Here is a 25,838-nt window from a genome sequence, read left to right on the forward strand (position 1 = left end):
TTTGAATTTAAAGACGGGTCTGTCAGAAAGAGTCAGACAGTATTTCTGTGCAGAGAAGGCAAATTTTTCATCGTCCCTTACAATTGTGCAAAATATATAGGCAATTCTAATGAAAAGGAGCACAGCTTTCACAGGAAGTACTTTTTTTATTATTAGCACAATGTGTCATTATCCCAAGGAAATCATTGCTGCCAGATCTTGCAAAAGCACAGACTTTAATGGGATTCATCTTTGATTGTCTAAAATCAAAAAAAAAAAGATTTATATGTATAATCAGGAAAAACTCTCTGGCTCTCATACATGAGCCATAGCACAGAGGTTCAGAAGATGCAAAAAGGATGAAGCCTTTTTGTAGCTGTGCCATATGGTGTGCGTTTTTTTTTTTTGTTGTCGTTGTTGTTTTTGACCCTTCCTTGGAGTAAGACAGGCTGTCCCATGGCAAACCTCTGGTCTGGTCCTCCTTCTCCCGCTTCCACTCTAGACCCTCACTTTCTTAGGCAGTGATTGCCTTGTGCAACCTGGACATCTCTGGGAGGAGAGGCTGAGGGAGGTGGTGGCTCAGACGTGCCCTTGCTCCATTTCTAACCATGCTCCCCCTGCCCCATCCCCTGCAGGCTCCTCACTTCCCTCCGGGCTCTGACCTGCTCCTGAAGGCCGCCAGCATCTACCACAACTTCCTCACCTGGCCCGTGCCCTACTGCAATATCTTCCGGGAGCTGCTCACCTTCATCAGTGATGAGCTCAAGGCCCCAGGTAAGAAACAGCCTGCCCGTGCGCTCCCACTCCGCTGCACAGTCTTCACGTGGTGCTGGCATGGCTTTTCCCTGGGGACACGCTACAGCGAGGGGCTGAGGTTGCGCCTGCTCTGCAGGTCTCGGCAAAAAAGCCCAGTGCTGGGACTGGCCATGGCCATGTTTCTGGTTGAGACTCTCCTGGTCTTGCTGTCTTAAACTCCGCTTGTTTCCATGAATCCCACACAGTTTGAGCATGGTGTCTGTTTACCTTGTGCTCTGCGTCCCCTACACCTTGGCTTTTCTGGGACATGAGAAGCTCTGCCCTGCACCCTCTGAATGTTTTACCCTGGTGGTGCAGCACAAGGTGAGATTGGATTTATCTGGAGAAGCAGAGTTGGATGGCTGTTTTCAGTGCTGCCATGTATGCAAGGTAGTGGGAGCATCCCAGGCCTGTTGGACGTGAATGGATTAGCAAAAAGGGTAATTGCCTCCTGGCTGCCTTTCACTCTGGTGGGTCTTTTGCATGGCAAAGCATGTACTGGCTCCTTCCACCTGCCACTCAGAGCTTGGGGTTTTGTTTGAGATGGTCAGTGATTCAGTGCGTAATTGGAGTAATAACAGTGGGTCCATTCACTGGCATCAAGGTGTCTTTAGCCTTTGAGCCTGCTGTTGCGTGGAAATTTCTGTAGGGTCTGAGGGACTCCCCAGCTGTTTCCTTATAGCAGAGACGCTGCCTTGTGATGTGGCTTTGGGCACATCTATCACCAGCAACTGTGCTTCTCTTAATTAAGTACTCCTTGTGGATGTGTCCTGTTGTTCCCAATGGAGCAGCTCTTCCATTTATTTCTAAAAAGCTCTTTCTTCTAATCTTCCCATCTTTTGATGGCTCATGCAGAGTCATTACCACATAGTCCTATATTAGAGCAGATTTCAGCCCTTATTTAGTCCCCGTGTGGGGCCGTGACACCAAGACCTCCTCCGAGCAGGACTTAGGAGAGCTTGCATGGATGTGTGGGCTGGCAGCTGAGGCCAGCAATGCTTCCCCAGGCTGCTGACAGGGCACGTAACATGGGGACGCTGCCGCAGTCCTGCAGCAATGTCCTGCGGAGATGCAGAGCGGGTGAGCAGCAGCCAGGGATGAGTCACGGGGCCAGTGTCAGCAGGGCTCTTAGCCAGCGCTGGGGGGCTGCGTGGTGATTTTGGCTGGGCAGAGATGGGCAAGGTGGTAGGTGCAGGTTGGATGAAAGATGCTTTTAAGGAGAGATGCTTTCAAGGATTGAAAGGTTGAGCTTGGCCAGTGTGGGTACCAAACTGGCTGTGTTAGCCCTGGCTCAAGGCTCGCTGGTCGGGAACGCCAGGCAGTGCGAAGGGCTGACCCACGCAGCTTCGCCTGTGCCTGCAGATTTGCAGCATCCACGGGACCAGCACATTGGCTGCATGGATTTATCCTGTGGCATGCGGAGGGGAGATTGGGATGATCCCCTCCTTTAAACCCTGCTTTTTGCAAGTCTCTACGGAAACAGAGACAGTTGTGTGAGGTCCAGGGTGGGCCACTGTGGACATCCAGCCTCTGGCTCGGAGCTGTGGGCCAGGCACAGGCGTGCGGACGCCTGTCCCATGCTGCCGCAGCGCAGGGCGAGTGGGAAGGGGCCGGCTGGGAAGGAGCGTTGGGGCAGGTTCTGCCTGCAGAGCAGCCTGTATGTGACCGGGGCTGGTGCTGGGCAAACTAGGTCTGGTCTGAAGGTGGGGATTTGCCCGGCTACTGCCCGGCTGGTGATCTGCAAGCACTGTGGGCTTCCCCAGCTCCTTCCTGGTCAGTTATTGCTGTGACACCCATTGGGGGCCTGTTACAACCACTGCTGGGAAAACCCCAGTGCCGTGGGGGTTTTGCTGTGTCCTGCTCTTATGCTGTCACTGCTGCCTGGGGCTGCCTGAGCTGGGGACTTTGATCCAAAGGCTTTTCCTTTCCTACAAATACACCCCGCCAAAAGTTGCAGCAGGGAAGGTGACATTGTGCCAGGGGAGACCAGTGCTGCTCACCGGCCGCAGCCTCTCCCCTGCCAGCTGGAGCCGAGAACAGCGAAATTACATCCTCCGCTGCAAACTTGGCCGGGATCTCCTATTCTTCTTCCATAGGCTCCGTGACCTGCCACGAGGCTAAAGCAAAAGCTTTTTATTGAGATGAGGGTAAATATTAACTAAGAACAAACAGCCATCAATATTTGCCAAGAATGCAATAGGTATTATCTGCAAACTGGGCCCGAACTTTCTGCTGAGCAAGAGTAGTAAATGCAGCTGTAGTCAGAGAACCCATGTGGAGGACTGCGAGCTGCCCAGTGAGACTGGCCCTGGGCACCCAGGGGTCCTGGGCTCCCTGCAGATGCTGCTCTCAGGTCTCTGAGCAGCAGCACAGTCTGGGATGTGGCTGCCTGCGGTAATAAGGGTGCTGGACCTTGATGCCGCAGGATCTTTCCCAGGCATGTGTTTCTAAGATGCACCTGATCCATCTGCCATTTAGGGGTGAAACAGGCTTTGCTATTGCCACTCAGTTGCAGGGGCTGTGGTTCCAGAGGACTGGGCAGCTCTCCCTTCTTGCTTTCTGGTTCCTCTCCCATCGCCTCCATCCATCCCTTGTGTTTCCAACCTTTCCTCCTCAACACTCCCTCACTCATGGCCTGATCCGTTCCTGCTCCAGCACCTCCTCTCTCTTCACCACCAGGATTTATGAGAGATTGCCAACCTCAGGGCTGGGGGCTTGGGGCAGTGAGTCCTCCTTGCCCAGGCCAGGAGCTAAGGGATGAGGTGAGCACATCCCCCCTGCAGCTCAGCCTGGTGAGGGCCATGCTAGAAGATGAAGCTGGTGTGCTCCTGAGGCAGAGCAGTCCATGGTGTTGCTGTCTCTCATGTCCTCTTTTCTCTCCTGCAGGGATTTCATTCCAGAGGCTGGTGAGGACAGAGCAGGGGCTGCCCCTGAAGAGCCACCAGAGCTCCACTGTGTAAGTTTGGGCAGGGCAGGGCTCAGCCTCCTTGGGCACTGCTTGTATTGATCCCTGTAGCCTCTCCGCCGGCACGTGCCGCTTTTCCGCAGCCAGCCTTAATTAAAGAGCAGGAACAAGGATGTAGTGAGCAGCATCTCAAAGGTAGTGGTGGATGCCAGGGCTCCTGGAGAGAAGAGATGGAGAGCAGAGATGAGGAAAGGAGGCTGTGGTATTTCCCGCAGCAGCTCAGGGTCAGGGTCTGCAGCTCCCGGAGTCCGTTATTCCCTGCAGGGATGCAGAGCTGGTGTGAACAGGCAGGGAAGGCAAAGCATCCTCCCAGAGAGCTGCTGATCTCGGCATTAGAAGACTTCCAGGAGGCAGTTTGGTTTGCATGCTCCAGAGCAGCAGGCCCGAAGGGGGAGAAATGTGAGCTTCTCCCAGCTGTGGCAGTGCTGGAGGTTCATGTTTGGTTAACTAAAGCTTTGTAGCTCTGAACGCAGTCAAACTTTGCACCTTGTTTAAGGGCTGCACCTTTCTTCCTGCCAGCACGCCTCATTTGTAAATAGGAAAATGAGGCCAGGCTGTGGGTGCCCTGCCTGAGGGACGGTCCTTCTCGCGCAGCCACCCCTGCTCTGTGTGGGAAGGCTGTTTTGCTTTTTCGGCTTGTCCACATATGCTGTGCAGCTCTGGGTTTGTCTATACGGCTGTAACAACATGTACCCCACTTGGGCGCATTCATACAGGTGTGGTGCTTTCCCAGTACAGCCGTCCCGTTCCACACACTTACGTTGGTGCAAGTGCGACCATCGGGGGCTTACAGCAAGATGGCTGTATCTGCCTAAAAACCTGAAAAACTGGCACAAAGCTATACACAAAACTGAACCTTGGTCTTATGGAGAGCTTGTGCCCATTCCCTGAGCTAGAAGCAAATATTCTAGAGCTTTCCCTGAAGCCCCCCTGCCTCAGGCATGTTAATCCAGCTGCTCTCAGCATGGGCGTCTTGTATGATACCTGCATGGTCTCGCTGCCAAGAGCAGAGTGCTTCAGCTAGCTTAAATCTTTGCAGCACCTTAAAGCTCAGAAGCAGTGCTCTGACTGGCATGGAGCAGCAGGAAGATATTGGGGGGACCTCTTAATTTCCTGCTCCTCTCCTCTTGCTGTGTTTTGAGTTTGGAGAACTGGCTGCTGGGCTGGAGCTGGTTGGGGCTGCTTGAGCAGCTATGGGGCTGGAGGTATCACCAGCCCGGCAGGTGACACGTGTGCGAGGGATGCCCCAAGGGGGAGGACGGAGGCTGCTCATCATCTCGCCTTGCGTGTCTGGCACCCTGCACGGACCTGGAGCCCGGCTGCCACTACCGTGAGAGGACACTGCCATCTAGCGCGAATTCGTCCGAGAGTCTCGTGTCCCCCGTGTGCCATGGGACGAGCCTGCCTGCCTGGCTAACTGCTGTCCCTTCCGTCCCCAGCACGGTGCTGCTGCTCAACCGCTCCGAGGTGCAGAGCGAGTTCCTCTCCATCGCAGAGAAGCTGAGCACCCCCGAGCTGCCGCGGCGCACCACGCTCCTGGTGCTGCTGGAGCACCTCTACCAGGCCACCTTCGGTACCCGCTGTGACCTGGACAGCCTGCGCCGTCTCCTGAAGGTAGGCACTGCCTGTCCCGCCAGGCCCGCGAATGGTGCGACCTGCGCCGCAGCACCCCGGCACGGCTCAGCTCTTGCGGGAAAGCGCTCGGTGCGCTCTGCCGCTCACTCGGCTGAGCTTCGTCAGCTGCGGGACTAGGTGAGATCTCAGAGTGAGGTGGTGCAGCTCATCGCTTTGGTTATGCTGTGATGCAGCTGGAAGTGGCTGGGCGCAATTGGCTGATGTCTTTCCTGACCAAAATAATATTTGATCATCAAAAAGATGTGTTTTGATAACACTTCTTGTGAAAAAACATACGTCTTTCCCTTCTCTGCTCAGCGTAGACCTGAGCTCTACGCTTCTGTGCTGTGAAGTGTGGGGAGGGGGTATCTTGCCTTTTACTGCTTTATTCCTTTCTCCATCCCTAAGTAGAGAGAGAAAAAGCCCCCAGATTTGAAATAGAGCCAAAGTTTTTATGTGGTCAGAAGAGCACTTTGGTGTTTGTGGAAGGTGAAAACTTACCTTTTAGATATGCTTAAAAGCATTTTTTTTCTTTGCAGAAGTTTTGGGGGGACTTGGTGGGGAGGGGGGCAGGAGGTAGTGGAGGAAGGGAGGTTTACCCACCGGTACCTAGTGATCTGCCCCAGAAAACTGTGCTTTAGCTTTTCCCGAGGGAACTACTCGATCTCTGTTCTTGGCTCTATTCCCCCTCCAGTCCAAGTCGCTGGAAGAGCTCTCGGAGCTCTACGCCAGCACCGCAGAGGCCCAGGAGATAGCCGCCGCCAGCAGCGATCCCGCCCTGGCACAGCAGCAACTGCAGTCCGCGCTGCAAGACATCGCCGGAGCAGCAGCCTTCCCTGCCGTCGCAGGTGAGAGACTCCTCTGTGCCGTCACGTCTTCCAGGGTATTCTGACAGCTCAGCCTGTGCGCAAAAGATGAACTCCTCTGCTTTGAGGGTGCCAGGAGCTGGCCCTTTGAAGTGTGAAATCCTGTTTTGCACAAAGTTTCAACCTAGCACAACAGAAAAACCCAGGTCCTATTTCATAACCACATGATGAGCCAGAAATTGTTTTTCATCTTTCATTAAAACAAAACAAAGCAAAAAATCTCCAGCCTTTGTGGGTGAGATAAAAACATTCAATCAGAAACTGATTGCAACAGTGATGTCTGCCTGAGTCTGCAGGCAGCCTGAACGGAGAGCTCTTACAAGTGCCAAATGTCCCTTTATCCCCACGGCACACAATCTCCTAGTGCTCCTGGATACTGGCAGCAGCACTGGTGCTATACGTGACCTGGGCCGCCCCAAATATGTGCACCGGGGTGGACAGTGTCTACCTCAGGCTGCTGTGGGCCCTGGGGGTGATGGCTCCTGGTGGGAGGGTTGCTCGGAGGGGTAGAGCTTGGGAGCCTCCAGGAGTGGTATCAGGGCTGTGGAGCCAGAGGGCAGGTGGGGAGCACAATGCGGTGTCTAAACACCGCTGTGGGCAAATGAGACAGGCTGTGCTGGGGCCTCCTTCCCACCGCTTGCAGGCAGGAAGGGTCTAGCTCAGGTCCATGCAAGGGCATTAAATTTGCTTTGGGAGTAGAAGCATCTCCTGTCATCCTCTGCAGGGACTCCCGGGGACACTGAGGAAGAAGGCAGAGCGATGGAGGGACCTGTGGTCTGGCACAGTGCCTCCATGACAGGGAGGGTCCCTGCAAACTAACTTCTCTTTTCCTCCTCTCTCTTCCCAGGTGAGGCCCAGCCCCGCAAGCTCCACACCATCCCTATCCCCCCGGCACGCTGTTACACTTACAGCTGGGATCAGGATAACTTTGGTAAGCTGAGAAGTGACCCCCGTCCTCCCCAGAGAGACCTCAGCCCTCTGGTGCCCATCACGGGCAGGCTCAGCAGGAGCGCTACCCTGTCCCGGGGACTGCAGGGATGACGGAGCAGCGGGTCTGCCTGCCACGACCTCCCCTTGCAGCGGGGCACGTGGCACCGAGTGCAGTCGGAGCCTGAAAGAGCTGCTAAATTGTCAGTGGCGGTGGGCAATGTAATGCAACGGGCTAGGAGCTCTGGCATCCTCTGGCAGCAATGTGTCCAGCCCAGATGGGAGAGAACATGGGCCGTCTGCTTGGGCCAGACTCCCTGAGGTGACGCCCTGCTGCACTCCCAAGCAAAACCCTCATCTGCACTGTGGCACATTGGGAGCGAGGCACCAGTCACCCTGAAACGTGCTCTGTTGCTGGGGACAAAGCATGCCAGGCCTGATCTCTTGGACAAAGCTGTGCCTTGCATTAAGTTAGAAGAGACTCGGTGCAACAACATCTATGCGAATGTTTGTAGGACTGACACCTTGTTCACCAGGTCTGTAGAAAGCTCCTCTGCAAGGAGTAAGGCTTGCTCATACCGTGGAGATGCTCATTGCTAGAAAAGCCTGAATGCACTGAAATTTCGGCCGTGGCCTCTTCTGGTCCATGCTCATGCATCCTCCCATACAGAAGGATTCAGGCCCAGCATGGATGGGCAGCGCTACCGCCCAGCGAAGCATTGACAGAAAAACATCCCGGCCCATGGGTGGGGAGTTTGTGCTCTTAAGACCTGTAAAACATTACAACTCTTCCACTGTTCCTATGACAGGGATAGCTGAGGAGGCTTTTTTTAATGCCTGAGCTGGTGATTCTTGACGCTTTTGGTCCTGCCACAGCAGTTTTGCAGGGGAAGCGATGACTTCTCTTTTCTCCTTGCTGTTTGGTTTAAGTTCCCTATTCCTGGAAGACCTTTTCTCTTCCTGTGAAGATTTGGTGTGTGTTGCCTGCTGGCCCCAACGAGCTAAATCAGAGCTCTGGTTTGCACTTTGCAGCTAGGATGACCTTGTCAGGAAGTGGTCCACAGTGGGGTGATGCCTTATTCTCTGTGTCTGACTGTTGATTTTTGGCTCATTTATTGAAATACCTTGCTTCCCCTCCTACTCCCCAGCTAAACCCAGATTGGACATATGGTGCATTGTGAAATCTGAGTAGGAAGGAAGCAAAGCCCAAACTGTTGTTTGTGCTTGGATTTTTGAGAACCCAAACAGAATGTGATTTCAAAGAGAGAAACACATTTTGTTTTTTCATTAAGTTTGAGCACCTTGTGGAAATCTAAAAGTGGTGTCAAAGGGTAGGGTTTTAGTTCTTTGTTTAAAACCATTCAGGATTAGAAACAGCACTGGCCAGCCTGCAGTAGGGCAGGCAGCTCCAGGTGGATGTCTGGGATGTCAATGCACTATTTACATGCCTAATGGCTACGGTAGAGTCTCTTGATGGTGTGGGATTCCATGCTAGACCTGATCTCTTTGGTGCCTTTCAGACATCCTCAATGATGTCCTCAGCAAAGAGTGCCGCGTCGTTGAGCCCATGGTCTCGGAGAATGAGGAGGAGGAAGAGGAGGAGGAGGAGGTGGAAATTGATGGCTGTTCTCCAGAAAGGGACTCGCTGCTTTCCCCTATCTCTGCCATTTCCAAAGACTCTGTGTACTCAACGCTATCGGAGGAAGGATCTAAGCACTCGCGAGTGTCCCTCTTCACTGCTTCCAAGGACTCCATCTCAGAGCTGACAGTGGTCTCCAGAAAGTCCTTGAAGTCTTTTGTCTCCAGCCTCAAGGACTGTATGGACAGTGGCTATGCAGAAGACAGCGATGAGAGCTCTCTGGACGTGGTGGGGAGGCCAGAGCTCAAAGTGGAGAAGACCCACCACAAATACAGGCACACACTGACCAACAAGATCTACAAACTGTTCAAGAGCAAAAGCCAACTGGTCTTGAGGAGAGACCTGAAGGACTGCTCAGACACAGGCTCGCTCTCGCTGCCCCTGCGCCGGGCCGAGAGCCTGTGCAACCCCGAAGCCAAGCACCGCATCCTGGCCCGTTCGCGGCGAGCTCATTCGCTGCCCCAGCACGTCCTGAGCCAGCGGCTCCCGGCACAATATGTGCCGCAGCACGTGAGCCTCCACCGCAGGCCCTTCCTCAGCTATGACGAGGATGCCAAGGTGTCCACGCTGCGTGTTGTGGTCTTTGGCTCCGACCGCATCTCAGGGAAAGTGGCCCGGGCCTACAGCAACCTCAGGTGAGCTGGGCAGTGCTGGGGGACCTGGCTGCGGGTACCAGCATGCCCTGGCTGATGGGTATGTAGTGCTGGGTGCTATTACATGGTGCCTCTCTGCTGTGGTCCCTGTAGTCCTGGTACTGGTCCATCTGCCGTAGTTAACCAGGGCTCCCCAGTGCTGTGTGACATGGCAGACGGACATCTTGCTGCCATTGTCCAGGAATGGAGGTGTCAGGGGCATTTGCTACCACGTGGCACTGGCATTAAGTCACTCCATGATGCTGTTGTGGAAATGCCATGCAAATGTGTGGCACAAAAGAGTCTCTGTCCATAGGTCTTCCATTTCTTACTCATTCCATCACTGTGTTGCTCTGGGAGGGGGGAAAGATCCTTAGACTGCTACTGGGGTGTAATTCTGCACATCATATCTTGCCTTCCCTGGACACGCTGGAGTGCTTTGCTCACCCGATCCTCTCCCACCTTGATCTAGGCTAAAAGAAAGCACCTGCCCCTCACTGACAAGGTACTTCAAGCTGCAGTTTTACTACATCCCCGTGAAGAGGAGCTGCCTCTCTCCGTCGGCCCCGCTGATGCATCCTCCCCCATCCCCGGGGGACCCGCAGCTCCGAGGCTCAGCACAGGCGGTAGGTGTCCTGCCTGCTGCAGGGCTCGCGGGGCCACCAGCACCGCGCTCAGCACGCTGCTGCCCTAGAGCGGCTGTGTGTGGAGCCTGAGGACTGGCAGGGCAACTTGAGAGGAGCGCTGGCGTTTCTTCTGCCGGCCTCAAGTGAGGGGAAAGGAGCAGCGCTTAGCCCTCCGTTCTTGGGGGAGCTCCAGAATGACCCTGGCGTGTCTGCTTTCAGGAGCCTACGTTGGCCAGGGTGGAGACCAGCACCAATGACATCTCCCACTACATTGGGATGTTGGACCCATGGTACGAGCGTAACGTTCTTGGGCTGATGAACCTGCCCATGGATGTCCTCTGTCAGGTATGTGCATGGCCACATGGTAGGGCCTAGTGTCTTTCTTGGCTTCCCTCTTCCCTGTGGTATGGTGGAGCTGAGCAGAGAGCATCTTGTGCAAGCACTAGGCCATCAAACCAGTGGCCTGATCCTGTACAGCAGGATATGGGATGGATATGGGGTGGTCCCTGGTGGTCGGGAGTTAGGAGGAGGGTTTCTGTCCCTAGCGTAGTGGGATGGGCAGTTCTTGGCGCTGGGCTGTGGGTACATGTGCCCATCAGGATTGCGACTCATGCACTTGCACCTGCCATCGCAGTCTGCCAAGCCGGAGGCTGAGCCGCAGGAGGACTCCAGGGAGCAGCTGCCCATCCTGGCTGACATGATTCTCTACTACTGCCGGTTCGCCACGCGCCCCGTGCTGCTGCAGCTCTACCAGACGGAGGTAGGCGAAGGGGGATCAGCCCCGTCTCAGCTAGGCGGAAAGGGGGATCTTCTGCTCTGTGACCAACTCAGGCCTGCCTGTAAAGCAGATGCGGGTACCACACAGTTGCCACAGGGTAATGAGGCAAAGCTGAGTCTCTCCTTTTTTTCCTCTGGAGAGCCTGCTGGGTGCCCCTTGCATGTGAGCGCATGGCTTTTTGGCTGATGCTTCTGGCTCGGTGATTGAGCGTGGAAAGACCTGGCTAAACTCTGTGAGCCAGCGGCCTCTGCCAGGACTGCCTGGCTGTTCCCCGGTGTAGTGCCCGGCACCGCACCCAGGGCTCCAGCTTGGTCCTGCTCAGACAAGTCGTGGCACACAAACAGTTTTCCATCCAGATATCTTTCCCCATCGCACAAGTGACTCCCATCAGTGCCAACAGGCCATTCACAAACCTGGAAATCCTCCTGTGCTCTGTTTTCTGAAAAAAACCCTCTCTGTGAAGCTCATTTTCGAGCCCCCGCTGTGTGTGCAGGCATGGCGGGGAAGGCTTGAGTGCGTTGCCATAATGACTGCTTTGATGCTGCCACACCGGGTGGGCTGCAGTGGTGTCGTGGCAAGCAGAATTGCTGCCATTTGGTACGAGCTCTGAGGCTGGGATTTGTGTTACCCAAAGTGATGTCTGGACCCTACTGCTAGGCTCATTACATTTTTTTTTAATTATTATTTGTTTTTTTTATTTTTTTTCCTCCAGTGTATTGAGGAGTTTTCTGTAAGTGAATTGTTTGTTTTTACTTGCGGGTGGCCTATTAAAACTGTCTGAAGTGCAGTTAATGGCAAATGCCACCCAAGGCATTGGTTGAAAGGTGTATTTTGAAAACGTGAGGGTGTTTGCCGAAATCGACCTGTTTCTTTCTGCGAGGAGTGAGAGAGATGAACACTGCCTGATGCGGGTTGGATCCCCCAGCTGTGTTGCTTTGTGGGGTCTCCTCACCACCACATCTCATTTCTTCTTCCCCTGACAGCTGACCTTCATGGGCGGGGAAAAGATGACTGAAGTCTTCATCCACTCCCTTGAGCTGGGCCACTCGGCTGCCACGCGGGCCATCAAGGCATCAGGTTTGTAGCTGATTCCCATCGTGTTTCTCCAACAACAGCTCTGAAGCAGAGGTGGGTGAATCAGCCAGGCAGGGAGGTGAATGGAGCAGCTCCTTATAGGGGCTGGAGGGAGTGTGTCCAGCAGCTTTGGCACCCACATGGGCTGCAAGAGAGGTCTGAACCCAGACTGCATCATGAACAAGGGTACGGCTGTGTTTTCACTAATTTGAAAGCAAAGCAATGCTGAGTGCAGCTCTTTATCTTTTCGTTTTGCTGCTTTCTGTTTGTGCTTTTTCTGGGATCATCATTTGTAAAATACCTCATTCCATTTACTTAGTTTCACTGGGCAAAGCAAGGAAGCTGTAGTGCTTTTCTTGCACGTGCATGGAGTTTTCAAGCCAGAGACATCCTTATGCTTTTAAGCTAGGAATTCATACAATTAGAGACAGAAGAAGTAATTACAGAAGCATCTGCCTGCAGCCTAGTCTCGCTCTCTTCCAGCTTACCAAAGACCATATGCTGTCTGGTACGGTACAGCTTGCAGAGACATCTCATGGTCAACTAACATACTGCATTTAAATGTCACTTAATTTTTTTTTTTAACAGATTGCTTTTCAGTGATCTCTCCTTGTCTCCTAAACAGAGACTGTAAAATATGCTCCATAGGAAGTATTACAACTCTGTGCCCTCAAAATGTAGACTTGACCAAGATATCTTCCCGGTAGCTCGTGAAACCACCAATCCTTTTTGACTGCTTTTTTCTTTGGGTTGGCTGGCAACACATCATTTTGCATCTGCAAAAAATTTTCCAGGAAAAAGCATCAATAAGTGTAGGGCACAGAATTTCAAGGCTAATTTATTGTGGGCACAAATATGCCCTGAAAAAAGGGAGATGCATTAGAAATGCAGCTTTTTATTGTCTTGCATATTCCTTGGAGCACCAACCCCACCGCACCAGCTTAGCCCAAACCACTGTCAATTTTGCAAAGCTGCTTGTTGTGCTTCATGCTGAAATTCCTGCCCTGGATTAATTGTTTTGTGGCAGTTTTCAAGCCGCCTTTTATTTTTGTCTTTTCACTCTTCAGCTGTGTTCAGGCAACCAGGAATTTTTCCATTTCTGTAGTTACTGAGTGCAGTGATGTAGCAGTAGCCCACTGAAGAATGGGGATAAAAGGCAACTGAGTGACATTTACTCCTTGTTTTGTGCAGGTCCAGGCAGCAAAAGGCTGGGCATAGATGGAGACAGAGAAGCAATCCCGCTAACACTACAAATCGCCTACAGCAAGGTGAGTCCATGGGACTTGCACAAAGACAAATGTGGCAGGAAACCATTTGCTGTGCAAACATGCCTCTCAACCAGCGGCTGAGAGAGGCTGGGGCTTGCAAATGCTGAGTGTGCTGGGGAAGTCTAAATCCAAAATTAGGCTCATCATCTGCTTATTGGCCAGCTGGTGGTGGCCTTCCACTCCTGACAAGCCCAGCAAAATAGGGAATATGCAGCCAGTTTCAGTAGATTGGACGTGTACTGAGTGCTAGTTTGTGGTGGTGGACTTTGCTCCACTTCTAGGGAGCAATTTCCTGCTGATCACAGCAGTCCTTCTATTTTGTCGGTTCCTCCACAGTCATTTAGTGTTAATTTTGGGTATTTTTTTCTAAATCCAAGGTAAAATGTATTTTAATGCCTACTCAAACTTTGTCTGTGCAGCTCTAGGTAAATCCAGATCTGAGCTAGTCCAGCCAGAGGGTGAGAGATGGGGAGGCAGGGTAATATCAGTCTGGAAGGTGGCATCTCACAGGCTTTGGTTGGTCCCTGCAGACAGCCGTCAGTGGAAGAAGTCACTGGAATGATGTCGAGAAGGTCTGCACGTCTGTCAACCTCAGCAAAGCGTGCAAGAAGTATGAAGAACTAGGTGGGTCCAGGTGTCCTTTGTGGCTTTGCATAGGGAGCAATGGGAGGGGTTGGCAGAGCGAGAGGAGAGTGTGGATCTTCTCACTGGAGCAAAGCAGGGATGTGTGATGTGCAGGAGAAGGCACATGGGAGATACTTGGTGTTCCCTGGGGCAGTGGATACTGTACTCCTTGGCTCTTCCTTAGCAGCACTGCGGAGATGAAGGGAATTTGATTTCCCCTTGTCCTGAAGCTTCCAGCCAGGGGATTGTTTAGCTGTGTTGGATGTCCATTAGGAAAGGGACTGGGGCTGAGCAAATAGTGGGATTAGTCACTGGAGAGTGGTGCTTTCCAGAGCAACGCCTGTGTAATAAGGAGAGGAGAGACAAAGCTGTTAAATAAGTAAAGCAGGAATGAGGGAGATGGTGCTTGTCCTGCCATTCTTAGCAGCTGTGCTTCACAGCTAAGTTTTAGTAAGCTTTTGCTACATGTTGGAGAGAGCTGACTGCTGTGCATTTTTGCTTCATAAATGTTTTTCTGTTCAGATCCTTATGTAGTATTAATATGGCTTTGAGCCTTTTAAATGTATCAACACCTTCAGTCTCTTAGTGTGCTTATTTAGAAGCAATACTGTTCATTCTTGCTGGAGATCTGCTCTATTTTGGCAATCAGACACCCAGTTCTGAGCAAACTGAATAAAACTTCTAAGTTCCTCTTTCCTCATGTGCTCAGTGTTTGCCACAGATATGTTTGTGAGCAGAGCAGCTGGGGCAAGTTGGGTGATCTACCAAATAGGAGACCTATCCTACATGGGCCATGGAGCTACGCCTAAGCATCTGTCTCTGGTTCCTCCTATTGCTGCCCCACCCATGAAGCTGTGCAGACCACCCTGGAAATACTCCAACAGGGGTTATTTGCTCACCTCCACTCTACACCTGTATTTTGAGTTGGGTGTTTCTGTGCTAGTTCAGGAGCTTCACTTGTGCTGCTAGTGCTATGAATTTGTTTCAGGGGGCTGTCCTCAGCTCCACACTGGGGAGAAGCTTCTCCTTTTCAATCTTCATTTCAAGAGAAACCTGGTCTCCAGATTTTCTCTGTGGGTTTCATGCTCACCAGCTTGACCGCAGGATGTCACTGTAACCCCAGACATGAGAAAGGATCTCCAGGTGGACTGCAGCAAGGGCCGTGGTGGGAGCCAGAATTTCCTCCCGACGATGGGGCAATGGCTTTTCTCCTACATAGGTCCTAATACAGTTAAATGTCCTGTGCTGCTATGTTTAGAAAGCAGTCTGAGGTTACTCTGTAAGCACCCAAGTTTACCCCTGTCTCTGAGTTGCCTTCCCTTTGTGTGGGCTGGCATGGAGGAAGGAAGGCTGGAAAGTGTACTGGTTAGATCAGGGAGTATACATAGAGGCTGTCACTGCCCCAAGACAATTAACGCCTCAAGGCTCAGAGGTGGGATCTGTGCCTGAATGCTGAATATTCCCTCTCCAGCCAGGTGCTTTCTCCTGACAGTGGGGTCCTGCTGAGACTGGCCGGTTCTGGGACACTTTGAGGGGTGGAGGGACCATCCAGGTTCCCACCAGTAGCCCAGAAGCCCCAAGTGCTAACAGTTCCCTTTTGTTACAGCCTCAGAAACAGAGTGTCTCAACTTAACCATGACTGAGGTGGTCAAAAGGCAAAACTCCAAATCCAAGAAAAGCTTCAATCAGGTAACTCAAATTATGATGCTTTTACATTTGGTGAGAGAGGTCAGCCTGACTCAGCTGGGAGGGAAGCAGGGCAGGAGGTAGAGCTTGAGACCCTGGAAGTGGTCAGTAACCCCTTGGTGGATCCGGTTGCCACTGGCCACCAGTCTTGGCTTACAGGGCCAGCAGCCTATGGAAGCAGTTTACTTGTCCTCCAGGGTTTGCAGTGGGAGCATCTGAGCTGCACCATTTCTGGAGGCTGGAGCAGGCTTGTTCCCTTGTAGAAGCAAGGCCTGTCCCAGGATTTGGGAACTGGATCGGCAAAAACGTCATCATGTAATATAGCTACAAGCAGTAAAGAGGGGTTATGCCAATGCTGCTTCCAGAGCAGCAATAAAGAGCTCTTCTGACCTTAAAGATAACAGGCATCACTTTGGACCCATGCAGAGATCCTCACCTTTCTGAACCCATGTCACTGCCTTTCCCTGGCCAAATCCCATCTTGCAAATAGTGCTTTCTGCAAAGCAGTTTCCCCTGCTCTCGTCTGCCCAGAGCCTTGTGAGCTCCCTCACTTGGATACTTTTTTTCTCAGCAGATCAGTGTGTCCCAGATAAAAGTAGACAAGGTCCAGATTATCGGTGTCCAGTCCTCCTTTGCCGTGTGCTTGGACCAGGATGAGCAGAAGATCCTGCAGAGTGTAACCAGGTAGGACCTCCAATGCGGCTGGCTCCATGCTGTGGTCAGTGGTCCTGAGCACCATGGTGGATATATCCCAGGTGACTGAGCTGGATGATGCAACACCAAGCTCTGTAGTGAAACCGAGCTCAGGGGGATGGATGGTCCTGCTCAGATCCTGGCAGTAGTTTGCCTTTCATGACTGGTGCAGTCTGGTGGTCCCCAGTCCACTGTTCAGCTCAGTGAAGGCAGCTCTTCCAGTAAGACCAGCTGTAAGCCAGAGGAAAGCCATGCAGCCTCAGTGAGATGTTTAGGAGCACTGGACACATAAACAGAGCCTTCAACTTCCAAACTTCTTTGAGGTTCTCCATCACCTTTGGCATACCCCTTGCAGAAGGAATTGTGATCTTCACAGGAGAGATCGGGGTAGAGGGGGCAAGAATTGTTCATTTGACTGTCCATCTATTAGTGGTGTCCCCAGAGCATGAAGCTGGCTCATTGGGAATGGGATTCAAAAACTCATCGTAGGCAATAAGTTTCCTTGGGGACAAAGGGATCAAACCAGTCGATCCGTTGGGCTTAAAAGTCTGCAAACATTTTAACATGCCTCTCAGGGAGAGCAGAACTCTATGAGGTTATACTGGCTCGAATGGATGAAGATTTCAGATATTATTTCTTAATTTATTTCTTAAATTCTTGAATCTAAGGAGAAGTTTCTTTTAACTTTATTGCCCAAACTAGAATGATAGTGTGAGAGTTTAATGCAAGAAATGAAAAAGCAGGTATTCTCCCTTCCCCAAAACTTGGGAATGCAAAAGTTCTCATTTTCCCTAATGAATTTCAGAAATTACTCTTTATGGATGCTTCTACTTTAGATCCCCATCTGAGCCAGCTTAAAGGGACCTGAACGCTCAGCACTCAAACGCCAGTTCTGTTAGAATGAACTGATTCCTGTTTGTTTGCAGATGTTTCTGCTGCACCCAAGGCCTGTGGTTCTCAGCCACACACCTTACACATATCTTTGTTTCTTTCTGTTCCCCTGCAGGTGTGAGATCTCTGTATGCTACAAACCAAAGGACAGTGATCCCCTTGCACTGAGAACGCCCTCTTTGCCTCCCCAGGACCCATCCGAGTTTCATTCTCTTCTGTGCTTACCCATTGCTACCTTCAGTGGAGCACTGCCATAGAAGGACTAGCCAGACCCTGTGCCCTCTCAGATGACACTTACATCCAACATGCCAAAATAACCACAGGAAGAGGAATTTGGCTGCACTCCTTTGGGTTGGAGACCCAGCAGTTCTTGTTCAAGACATCGTGCAGCCCAAAGCATTAGCGTGGTGGCTGAGCTGTTCCTGGTCTGTGCTTAGCCTGTCCTTAGGAAATGGGCACATCAGTGTCATGCTTTTGTACCTGCCAGGGTTCCTCAGCGATGCAAGGGAAGCAGTTTCCTTGAGATGTCCACATGCTTCAGCAGACTGCCAACACCTGGTTAGAGAGGGCAAGGCAAGGGCACTAATATTCTCCTGCCAGCAAATGGTTCTGTGGCTGTACTCGACAGTGACTGCAAAGCCAGCGTGATCTGGAGGGAGCTGATGGGTGGGCATTGTGGAAAACGAATGCCCTTGGTAGTAAGGTCACCCTCAATGTGTGGAGAGTTGCAGACCACCCAGCTGAGGTCCTGTTGACATTTCACTCGTGACAAGTCTTGAGATTCTCGGGACAGTTCTTTGGGATGGGGGTGGGGATAGACTTTCTCATGGATTTGCTTTAAATTACAAAATTTGGGTGTCCTGCAGAGAAACAGTGCACAGCAGAGGGACCTAGCTGAGGCCTAGGAAGAGCTGCTGTTTGTGTTTCAGTGAATCCAGTGCAATAGGCTATAGCAGTGCATTGATGGCTTGTCATGCATGCATGTATTTACTGTAAATCCAGGACCTGCAGGAGATGGACTTCTGATTTTTGCAGACTTTGAGAGCTCATCCAGAAGGGGATGAACTCCCTGTTCGGTCCATGTTCTTGTGGCCTGCTCCCCAGCACTGAATGACAGAGACATCGCAGGCATCGAATGCTCAATAGTTGCTTGAAATATGGCAGGAACCATACTTACACTCATAGAAGGGAGTGAAACACAGAGGAAACTGGTAGGATTGCCTTTAACTTGCCTGAGGAGGCAGCTTTGGTAGAGAAGGACCCAGCACCAAAAACACTAGTGACACTTGCAGCAGCAATAGGATTTGAGATCCCCTCTGTACTGCAGAGAGAGGCATTTCCCCCCCCCCCCCCCCCCATTCTCTCTACAAGGCTGTAGGTGCAGAAAGGTGCAATAGTTGGGGGTATTTAGAGGTATTCTGACTCCAGGAGCAATAAAAGAAATGAGAAGAGCCTTGCCTGGTTTCTTAGCTCTCAAGCTGTGTCTCAGTAGTTGTTGATGATTGCACTAATGGCAGGCAGAAGAGCATGTCTGTACCGCCTGTGACAGGCAAAGAGGATCCTAATGCTGAGCACACACTTCCTGGGAAGTGGCTGGAAGGGGCCCCCTGGACTGCCCGGAGGCTGCAGGCCTCAGCCGTGGTGTCCGAGTTCAGTGTGGGTCCCCCAGTCCTTCAGAAAATGGCACTTGATCAGCTCTTAGCACTCAGAGCAAGTCAGGTTCTGTCCCACAGGGCTGGTGGCAGAGCAGCAGTCCCCCTTGTCCTGGGTGTGGGAGGAGGCTCAACACTTTGAAGGTTAAATTTGACAGGAAAAGGGCCAGAGCCCCTGGTGCTTCAGTTGTCCCGGAGGAGGGTGGGCCAGGCTTGTCTGTGGGATTCCTCCACATCTTTCCTGGAAGGGTTTTGGGGATCCCTTCTGCTCCAAGGACTTGGACCTTGTGGCCTGTCAGCTGGTGGACCTGCTTTCTCCCCCCACTACCTCTGTTGCTGTTTCTGAACAGCTTGGTCCAGACCTGTGGGTCTGGTCTTGCCTGGTGAACATCTCCGATTGACAAGGTGCTTTGGTGTCCTTATCAGCTCTGGGTGCAACTGCTGCCCGTGGCCAGAGATGAGCAACAGTGAGACGTGAACGTGCTCCCGAGGCCTCTGGTTTTTATCCACCTACTTGAATAAACCATCCCAAGGATGGTGTTGCCTTGTGGACTCCAAGACTTTGTTCAGGGCAAAGCATCACTTGAACACACACAGCGGTTCTGGCTCTGCTGTGACGTGAAGCTGGCTTGGACTCCTGGCCAGGACCCACCTTCCATGTCCATGCACCGACCTCCAGAGCACCTGCTATTCAGTACCGTGCAGGGTAGTGTCTTTCCTCTGCTCCCAGCACGGGCTCGTCAGGGACACCGAGCCGCTGCTGGGTGGCGGCGGGATGCCCCCTTTCTCACTGGGGTGCCTGCAGGGCGATGCGGAAATGCCAGCCAGGGTCGCTACTGTGTGTTTTCTTCTGCACATCAATACTTTAAGTCTGACAGGCTCAAGGCATCAAAAACAGACTTCAATAGCTCTTTCCATGCACTTGGAAAAAGTTTTCCCGTCGACTTTTCATTTCTCAAACAGGTTTGTGTGCGTTGTTTTAAATGGGGCTGGAATTTGACAGCTGTTTTTTTTGTTCAATACTTTAAAATAGCACCTTATCCTGTCAAAACATTGCTATTTGTGATCTTGATATCCGTGGCTAAATATATCCTTGCCGCCGTTAATGACACAAACCTTTTTGGTTTCAGCTGGCCCTATGAAAATACTGAAGAGGAAAATTTCCATGTCATGGAGAAAAACAAGCACAAACTCTAGGGACTTATAATCCCTCCTAATTTTTTTGACCTCTGATGCTTTTTTTAAAAAAGAAAAGGAGGAAGTGAGAGGTTCTTTCAAGCCATCCTTGTACATATGTGAAGCCTCACCAAATCTTTGTAATGTCTGTGCTGATCTGTAAAATACTGTTCAAAGAACTTTAAAGGTAATTGTAAAATATTAAATGTGATTTATTTCAAGTACAAGTGCAGTGTTTGTGTCAAGTGACTCCCGAGCACGAGGGAGGCACAGCAGGAGGTGGCAGGGCTTCCTATTTCCACGCAGAGGGAAGGGTGCACCCAGGACCTTTGTGGAGTAGTTGACCTGAAAGTAGGAAAAGGCTCGTAAAGTTGTTACATTGGTGAGCCCAGTCCCAGATGAGATTTGCGGCAATTAATATAGCTTATTGTGTTCCTCTGTGAATAAAAAAAACACATTTTGATGCTGTCAATCCCAAATTGGTTTCATGCTGGGTTAAGGGGAAAAGAAAAAAGCTTGTGCGAGGTGAGATCTGTGCGTACCCTTTTCTTCTAGGAGGCTCTGTGGTGTTTGCAGAGAAATGAGAGTTACTCTGCGAGCCGAGTGCCTGGCAACTCCCTGGGCCACAGGCAAAGGCCTGTGGTGTGCACAGCTGGGTGGGAGCCCCGGGAGGGAGGGCGAGTGCCCCAGGGCCGGCAGCTTGTGTCCAGCAGCCGGGTACCGGAGGTACTTCTGACTCAGAGGTACTTTGCAAGTATCAAAGATGGATCTTTGAGGCTGCAGACTTTGAGGATGGAGCCGTTGCTGCTGAAGGTATTCTGAAATATGAAATAACCCTGGCAAATGCTTAACTGTTTCAAGTGTCGTCCTTCTCATCTAGTGAATATTCAAGGAAAGAAGCTTTGTCGGCAGGTATGAGAGCTGATATGTTGTAATCAAAAGGAAAAAAAACAATAAGGAAAGTCATTTCAGCTTAGACAAGCCAAAGAACAGATGAAAATAACTTTTGTTAATCAGCACTTTGTTATGAATTAGCTGTCAAGTTTTTCACTTTGATTAGACTGTAACAAAATGTGCCTTTTTTCAAAAGAAAAGGGCTTTTTGGAAGTGCAAATGAAATTCAAAAGAAAAATACTTCTTTTTTCAAGATGGAGCAATAGTGTTTTTTTGTTCTCAACAACAACTAAAACACCCAAAGCACAGTTGTTCCCTTTCTCTGCCACTTTTTTTTTTTTTTTAAGAGGGAAAAATAGAGGGAGACACAATCTTAAATCCAAACCCGAAAGACAGCTCTTTGTTCTAAAAATGTGCCTGATAAGAAGTTTAAGGTGAGAACCCAAATCTGATCCTTGAAGTGTTGCATAGCTGAGGGTTTGTTCTTATAAAAGATTCAATGAATAGCTGCTGTTAAAATAACTAAGACTGGGATTAGGCAAGACCATTTAATTTGACCACTATATAAGGTGAAATCAGCCTGACAGCTTTTCATGACTCTTGCTTACAGCATCAAAGTGTACCTGGTCTGTGGCCTGTCCATGCCCACAAGAGAGGGGAAGACAATGTGTAAAGTGTGTTCAGAGCTTCAGCCTGTTGTGCAAAAGCTTTGGGAGCACCAATTTATGTTGACACCCTGAAAGAGGTAGGTTACACCAAAAACCATACCTTGAGGTTTTGGTGTGTGTGAATTTAAACAAGGTGCTGTGGTAGTTTGAGATGAAGTTGTGCTGCCTCCAAGAGCCAGCTCTGCCACCCCGGAGCCACCATGGCCACATGCAGGCTGGAAGCAAAGAGCTTAACACATCTAGGCAACATCAATCACTGTCGTCCCACTTGGCCATGGTTAACTGAGACCTGTGAGCTTAAGAAAGCCTCAGGAAGAACTGTGGACCAACTCTGAGGGTAGATCAGGTTGCTCAGGGTCATTTCCAGCCAAGTTCTGAACAGCTTCAGGGATGGAAATGTTCTAGTGCATGAGATGGAGAACAACATGACCTGATCCAACCCTCATCCAGTGGAGGGGTCCTTGAGTGGCTATTCTTGACCTGGTGGCTAATTGGGAGTACAGAATGAATTAGCATCAATAGGCAGGAGTGAGACTGCCTATGCTAGATTCTCTGTCACAGGGGTTAAGGTATTCCCTGGAGAAGTGGAAAACACAGGTGCCACTCCTCTTTAGTAGGTGGGGGAATTGAACTCAAGTCTTTTGTGGTCTAAGTATGTCATCAGCAGATTGTTTGCATGGAGATGTTGCCTTTTCTTACAAATACACCCAATGACAGCTGTAGCTTGAGGCGTTTTGGGGGAAGGAAAAATATATCTGCTCCAAAATAACAATATTTGTTCAGACTGGCTTTTCTTTGGGTTTACTGTCATTTTGGGAAACAAGTTTGCCTGCAATGCTCATGTGGTATCTCAGCGCTGAGCAGGGCTCTGCCAGGCCCAGGTTCAGGAAGAAGGCTTCTGGAGAAAGCTGGAGCCTGTACCCGGGCTTGCTGGGCTGCTGAGGCAGCAACTGCTGTGACAAAAGTAGCCCAGGCTTTTGAGTGGCCATGGGGCAAATTCCCTGGGCATAAGAACTTTGCCGTAGGTTTGTTTGGCTCAGCACCTCTGATCCCTTCCTCTTGCCCAACTAGTGGGTTTATTGGAAGTGCAAGGGCAAACTTTCCCTGTGTACTTTTGCTTCCTGTTGGAATGTATTGCTCCATAGGCGGCTTTTCCAGATGCCCTGCAGCAAGAAGACGCCAGCAGATGGGATACTACGAGGTGTGGAAGTCTACGAGCACTTTGGGACTCAGGTTGTGGGCTCTGGCCAGGGCTTGTTTTCAGAAGACCTTTTCCAAGGAGGTATTTCAAAGACATTTGTCTGCTCCCAGCTGTAATGAGAAGTGGAAGAGAACTGAGCCAGGCTTCCCAGCAGCTCTCAGTCCCAACATACAATGACAGGATTAGGATTAATGCACCCAGGGTATCTCCTCGGATAGAGTTCACAACCCCAGAAATGCCCTCCCCTCCTTTCTCTGCCTGCTGCCTATGTGCTTTGATAGCTACATCTCAGATTACTTCAGCTGAAGCAAAGGTACCTGGAGATGGTTCAGCTTCTCCAACTTGCACTGACAGGGCCAGATGCTGCCTGCTGAGCTGCAGTGGGGCCAGCTGTGCTGGCCCTGGGCTTCAGGCCCCTGAGTTCTGTGTCCTGCTTGCAGGGTGATCACTGCCTGATTGAGCAACAGTGCAATGGCCACATTCACCCCTCTGCTAAGAACATACTCAATGCTCAGGAGAGTTTTATCTAGAACCCCACCAATAATTCACCCTTCTGAACTATTGCCTAATCCTTCTTTCTGAAGGAAAGGAAGAAGCAGAAGAAGATTTAGGGTATAGCTTTTTTTGCCAAACTCCCTGCCCTAGTTTCTTCTTGTGGCTGCAGATTTCAGTGCTGGTAGTTCAAGCTGTTTCCAATGTGTGTGATTCAGTTTCACATTTATAGGGAGTTGTAAAGCAGAGAGAACTTGAAGTTTCCTGAGAATTAGGGCTCATTTCTAAAGGGTTTTGGCCAGTACCAGTGACTGAAAGGGGAGACCAACTGCCTCTTTGTTTTTGCTCAGGACTAACTAGAGTGAAGGTGGGCAAGCAAAGCATTCCCAGGCCACAGAAGGCTGTTTATCTCTCCTCGCGATCCTTGCTGCTCCAGTGTCCTTATCTTAGTAATGCTAATTAATGACAAATTAAAAGTTAACAAGGGATCTCACTCCCTGTGCCTGCATTAGGAACAGAGTTTTCCTAACAGGGAAAATTCACTCAGGAAGAGTAATGGTGTGATAACGATGTTGTGTTACATAATTGTCAATATGTTCAAATGACAGTGCACATCCTATAGCCCATGTGCCTGTGACAGTGGGTGCTGACAGCTGACTGGATGAGTAACTGGAGTAGGCTTTTCTGGGTGAATCCAGAAATGGCTTTCCTTCAATATTCCCCACTGCTCTCTTGTAATCCCTTCTCCCCTCTGCAAGTACCTCTGCTGCAGTACTTGTAGAAAAGGAATGCAAAGGCTAGGGGCTTACAGCCAGAACAAACACATCAAAAAAATTGTATCAAAGCATGTATGAAAAGTATTTAATGGTGTTTACCTAGCTCTAGGATAACCTAGAGTTAGGTTTGACAGTATAAAACTTTCTGGACACCAGTGGGACAATGTAACTCAATATTTGTGCTTAGCCTGTCTTCCTGGCTGCAGAGAGGACCCCAGTGCAGCCAGGCAGGGCAGCTCAGCCAGTCAGATGCTCTCTGTCCTCACAAGGTCTGGTCCTGCTCCTGGCCATGACCCCTCCTTTGCATCTGCTCTCGTGACTGATAACCAAGGAGCTGATTCGGCCCCTAAGCTAGTCAGGATGATTTGCTTCTTGCTGAGTTGGTCTCCTGTAGGTTTAGGAAGCTGAGCGGCTCCCCAAAAGGTCCTATGTGTGCCAGCCATAGTGTGCCCAGGACCGGGGAGGGTATGTGACACAGCCGTGAGATGTTAGATTGGATCAGTCCCTGTTGTCCACGCACTGATGGTTGTAGCCTCTTCATAGCAGGGACCTAAGAATGGTAGGCTGTCACTGTCTCTGAAGTAAGAAATCTGTGGATGGACCTGTCAGAAGACTCAAGAGAGCAACCTCCACATTCAGCAATATTGGGAAACCTTTGCTGACCACAAGCTCTGTCACCTCCCCCAAGTGCTGCTCCTCTGCACTGCCTGTGGGCAAGAGTTTGGTACTGACTTATTGGGAAGAATGAGACCTTAAATCATTAGTACTCTTTCCTGTATGCCTGTGTATTTTTTTTTTTCCCCCAAAGTAGGTCTCTGTGTTGACTTACCCTGGTCCAGGTCAGCTCCTGAAATCAGAAGGTCATGCAGGCTTGAGGACAGGATGTTCTTCTGAGAGGTTCCTGGAGGAAATTGCTAGAAGTTCAGTCCATTGAGGGTTTCCCTGCCTAGGACCTGGATTCATAAAGCCGTTGATTAAATTTTGGCTGTTGTTTTATGAGTAATTTTAATGGGGCACTGGATACTTTCATCAACAGGAAGCAATAGACTAGCTCCAGCTACACCAGGCAAATGCTGGATCCAGAGCAGCACCTCAGAGCCAGTCCCTGGAAGATCAAGCAAGGGGCAAAAAAAGAGACCAAGTGCAGGCAACATCTCATATCTCTATTTGCTCTAAGACCATCATCTGACTCCTTCCTGCCGCGGATTGTGCGAATGAGAGGCGTGTGGTTCCTCTGAGATGTGATGTGCTGGAACAGGCGTGAGCAATCTGGGTATGCAGGGAGATTGAGCGATAGCTGAGATTCCTCCTTTGCTTAACTTTACAGCCATCTTGAAAGGAAATATATACTAATCTTTAGTCTTTAATGTTCCCGTCCTACAGAGCCATGTGTGCTTTAGTGCATGATGTGAGTCTGTGGGTAATGAAGATCATCCTGGTAATTGTGCCAGTCCTGCAAGGCAAAGACAGGGCAAGGGCTGAAGCCTTCAGAGTGGGAGAAAGGAGCTGTGGAGCCATGAGGAAGTGCAGGGAGCCTGGAGAGAAGCTTGAAAGGCTGCTGCTCTTGCTGCTTTCTCAGCTTGCTTGCACAAGGAAAACTAGGAGAGGTGTCTGTCCTGGTCAGAAACTGCTCAGGGAAAGAAATACTTCAATGAGGAGAAATGGTACCTTTAGCCTGGGCTGTGTACAATCCGGGATAGAGATGTCAGCCTTCTAACCTGTTGTGTCTAGCTTTTCTGTTTCCTCGTAGCCTTCAGTGAAGAGCGACTTGCCACACGTGTCTGTGACAATTCTTGGCTTGGCCATTGTGGGACCAAGTTGAGGCTCTCCCAGAATCATTCCCATGCTGTCCTCAGCTCCTGGGATGCTTGGGACAAATTACATCCATCGCAGTGAGTGGCCTGGTGGGCTGTGCGCTGTAG

The 25,838-nt window shown here is 50.7% G+C and overlaps 1 protein-coding gene across 3 annotated transcripts in view; it reads left to right on the forward strand.

Moving 5' to 3' along the window:
- The window catches only part of PIK3R5 (phosphoinositide-3-kinase regulatory subunit 5), a 67,554-nt gene extending 47,442 nt beyond the window's left edge, over window positions 1-20,112 (forward strand). For 2 of the 3 annotated variants that reach the window (XM_064522477.1, XM_064522478.1), the window contains exons 5-19: window positions 615-753; window positions 3,661-3,730; window positions 5,179-5,353; window positions 6,048-6,201; window positions 7,067-7,150; window positions 8,667-9,420; window positions 9,890-10,043; window positions 10,263-10,388; window positions 10,678-10,803; window positions 11,805-11,898; window positions 13,087-13,163; window positions 13,694-13,787; window positions 15,394-15,476; window positions 16,045-16,157; window positions 17,173-20,112. In XM_064522477.1, the coding sequence (XP_064378547.1) occupies window positions 615-753; window positions 3,661-3,730; window positions 5,179-5,353; window positions 6,048-6,201; window positions 7,067-7,150; window positions 8,667-9,420; window positions 9,890-10,043; window positions 10,263-10,388; window positions 10,678-10,803; window positions 11,805-11,898; window positions 13,087-13,163; window positions 13,694-13,787; window positions 15,394-15,476; window positions 16,045-16,157; window positions 17,173-17,314 (2,385 nt within the window). In that variant the 3' untranslated portion in view covers window positions 17,315-20,112. The remainder of the gene's footprint in view (window positions 1-614; window positions 754-3,660; window positions 3,731-5,178; window positions 5,354-6,047; window positions 6,202-7,066; window positions 7,151-8,666; window positions 9,421-9,889; window positions 10,044-10,262; window positions 10,389-10,677; window positions 10,804-11,804; window positions 11,899-13,086; window positions 13,164-13,693; window positions 13,788-15,393; window positions 15,477-16,044; window positions 16,158-17,172) is intronic. The other variant, XM_064522479.1, reaches the window with a different exon arrangement.
- Window positions 20,113-25,838: the final 5,726 nt, after the last annotated feature.

Source organism: Dromaius novaehollandiae, chromosome 18, assembly GCF_036370855.1.
Source record: "Dromaius novaehollandiae isolate bDroNov1 chromosome 18, bDroNov1.hap1, whole genome shotgun sequence".
Taxonomy (NCBI): Eukaryota; Metazoa; Chordata; class Aves; order Casuariiformes; family Dromaiidae; genus Dromaius; species Dromaius novaehollandiae.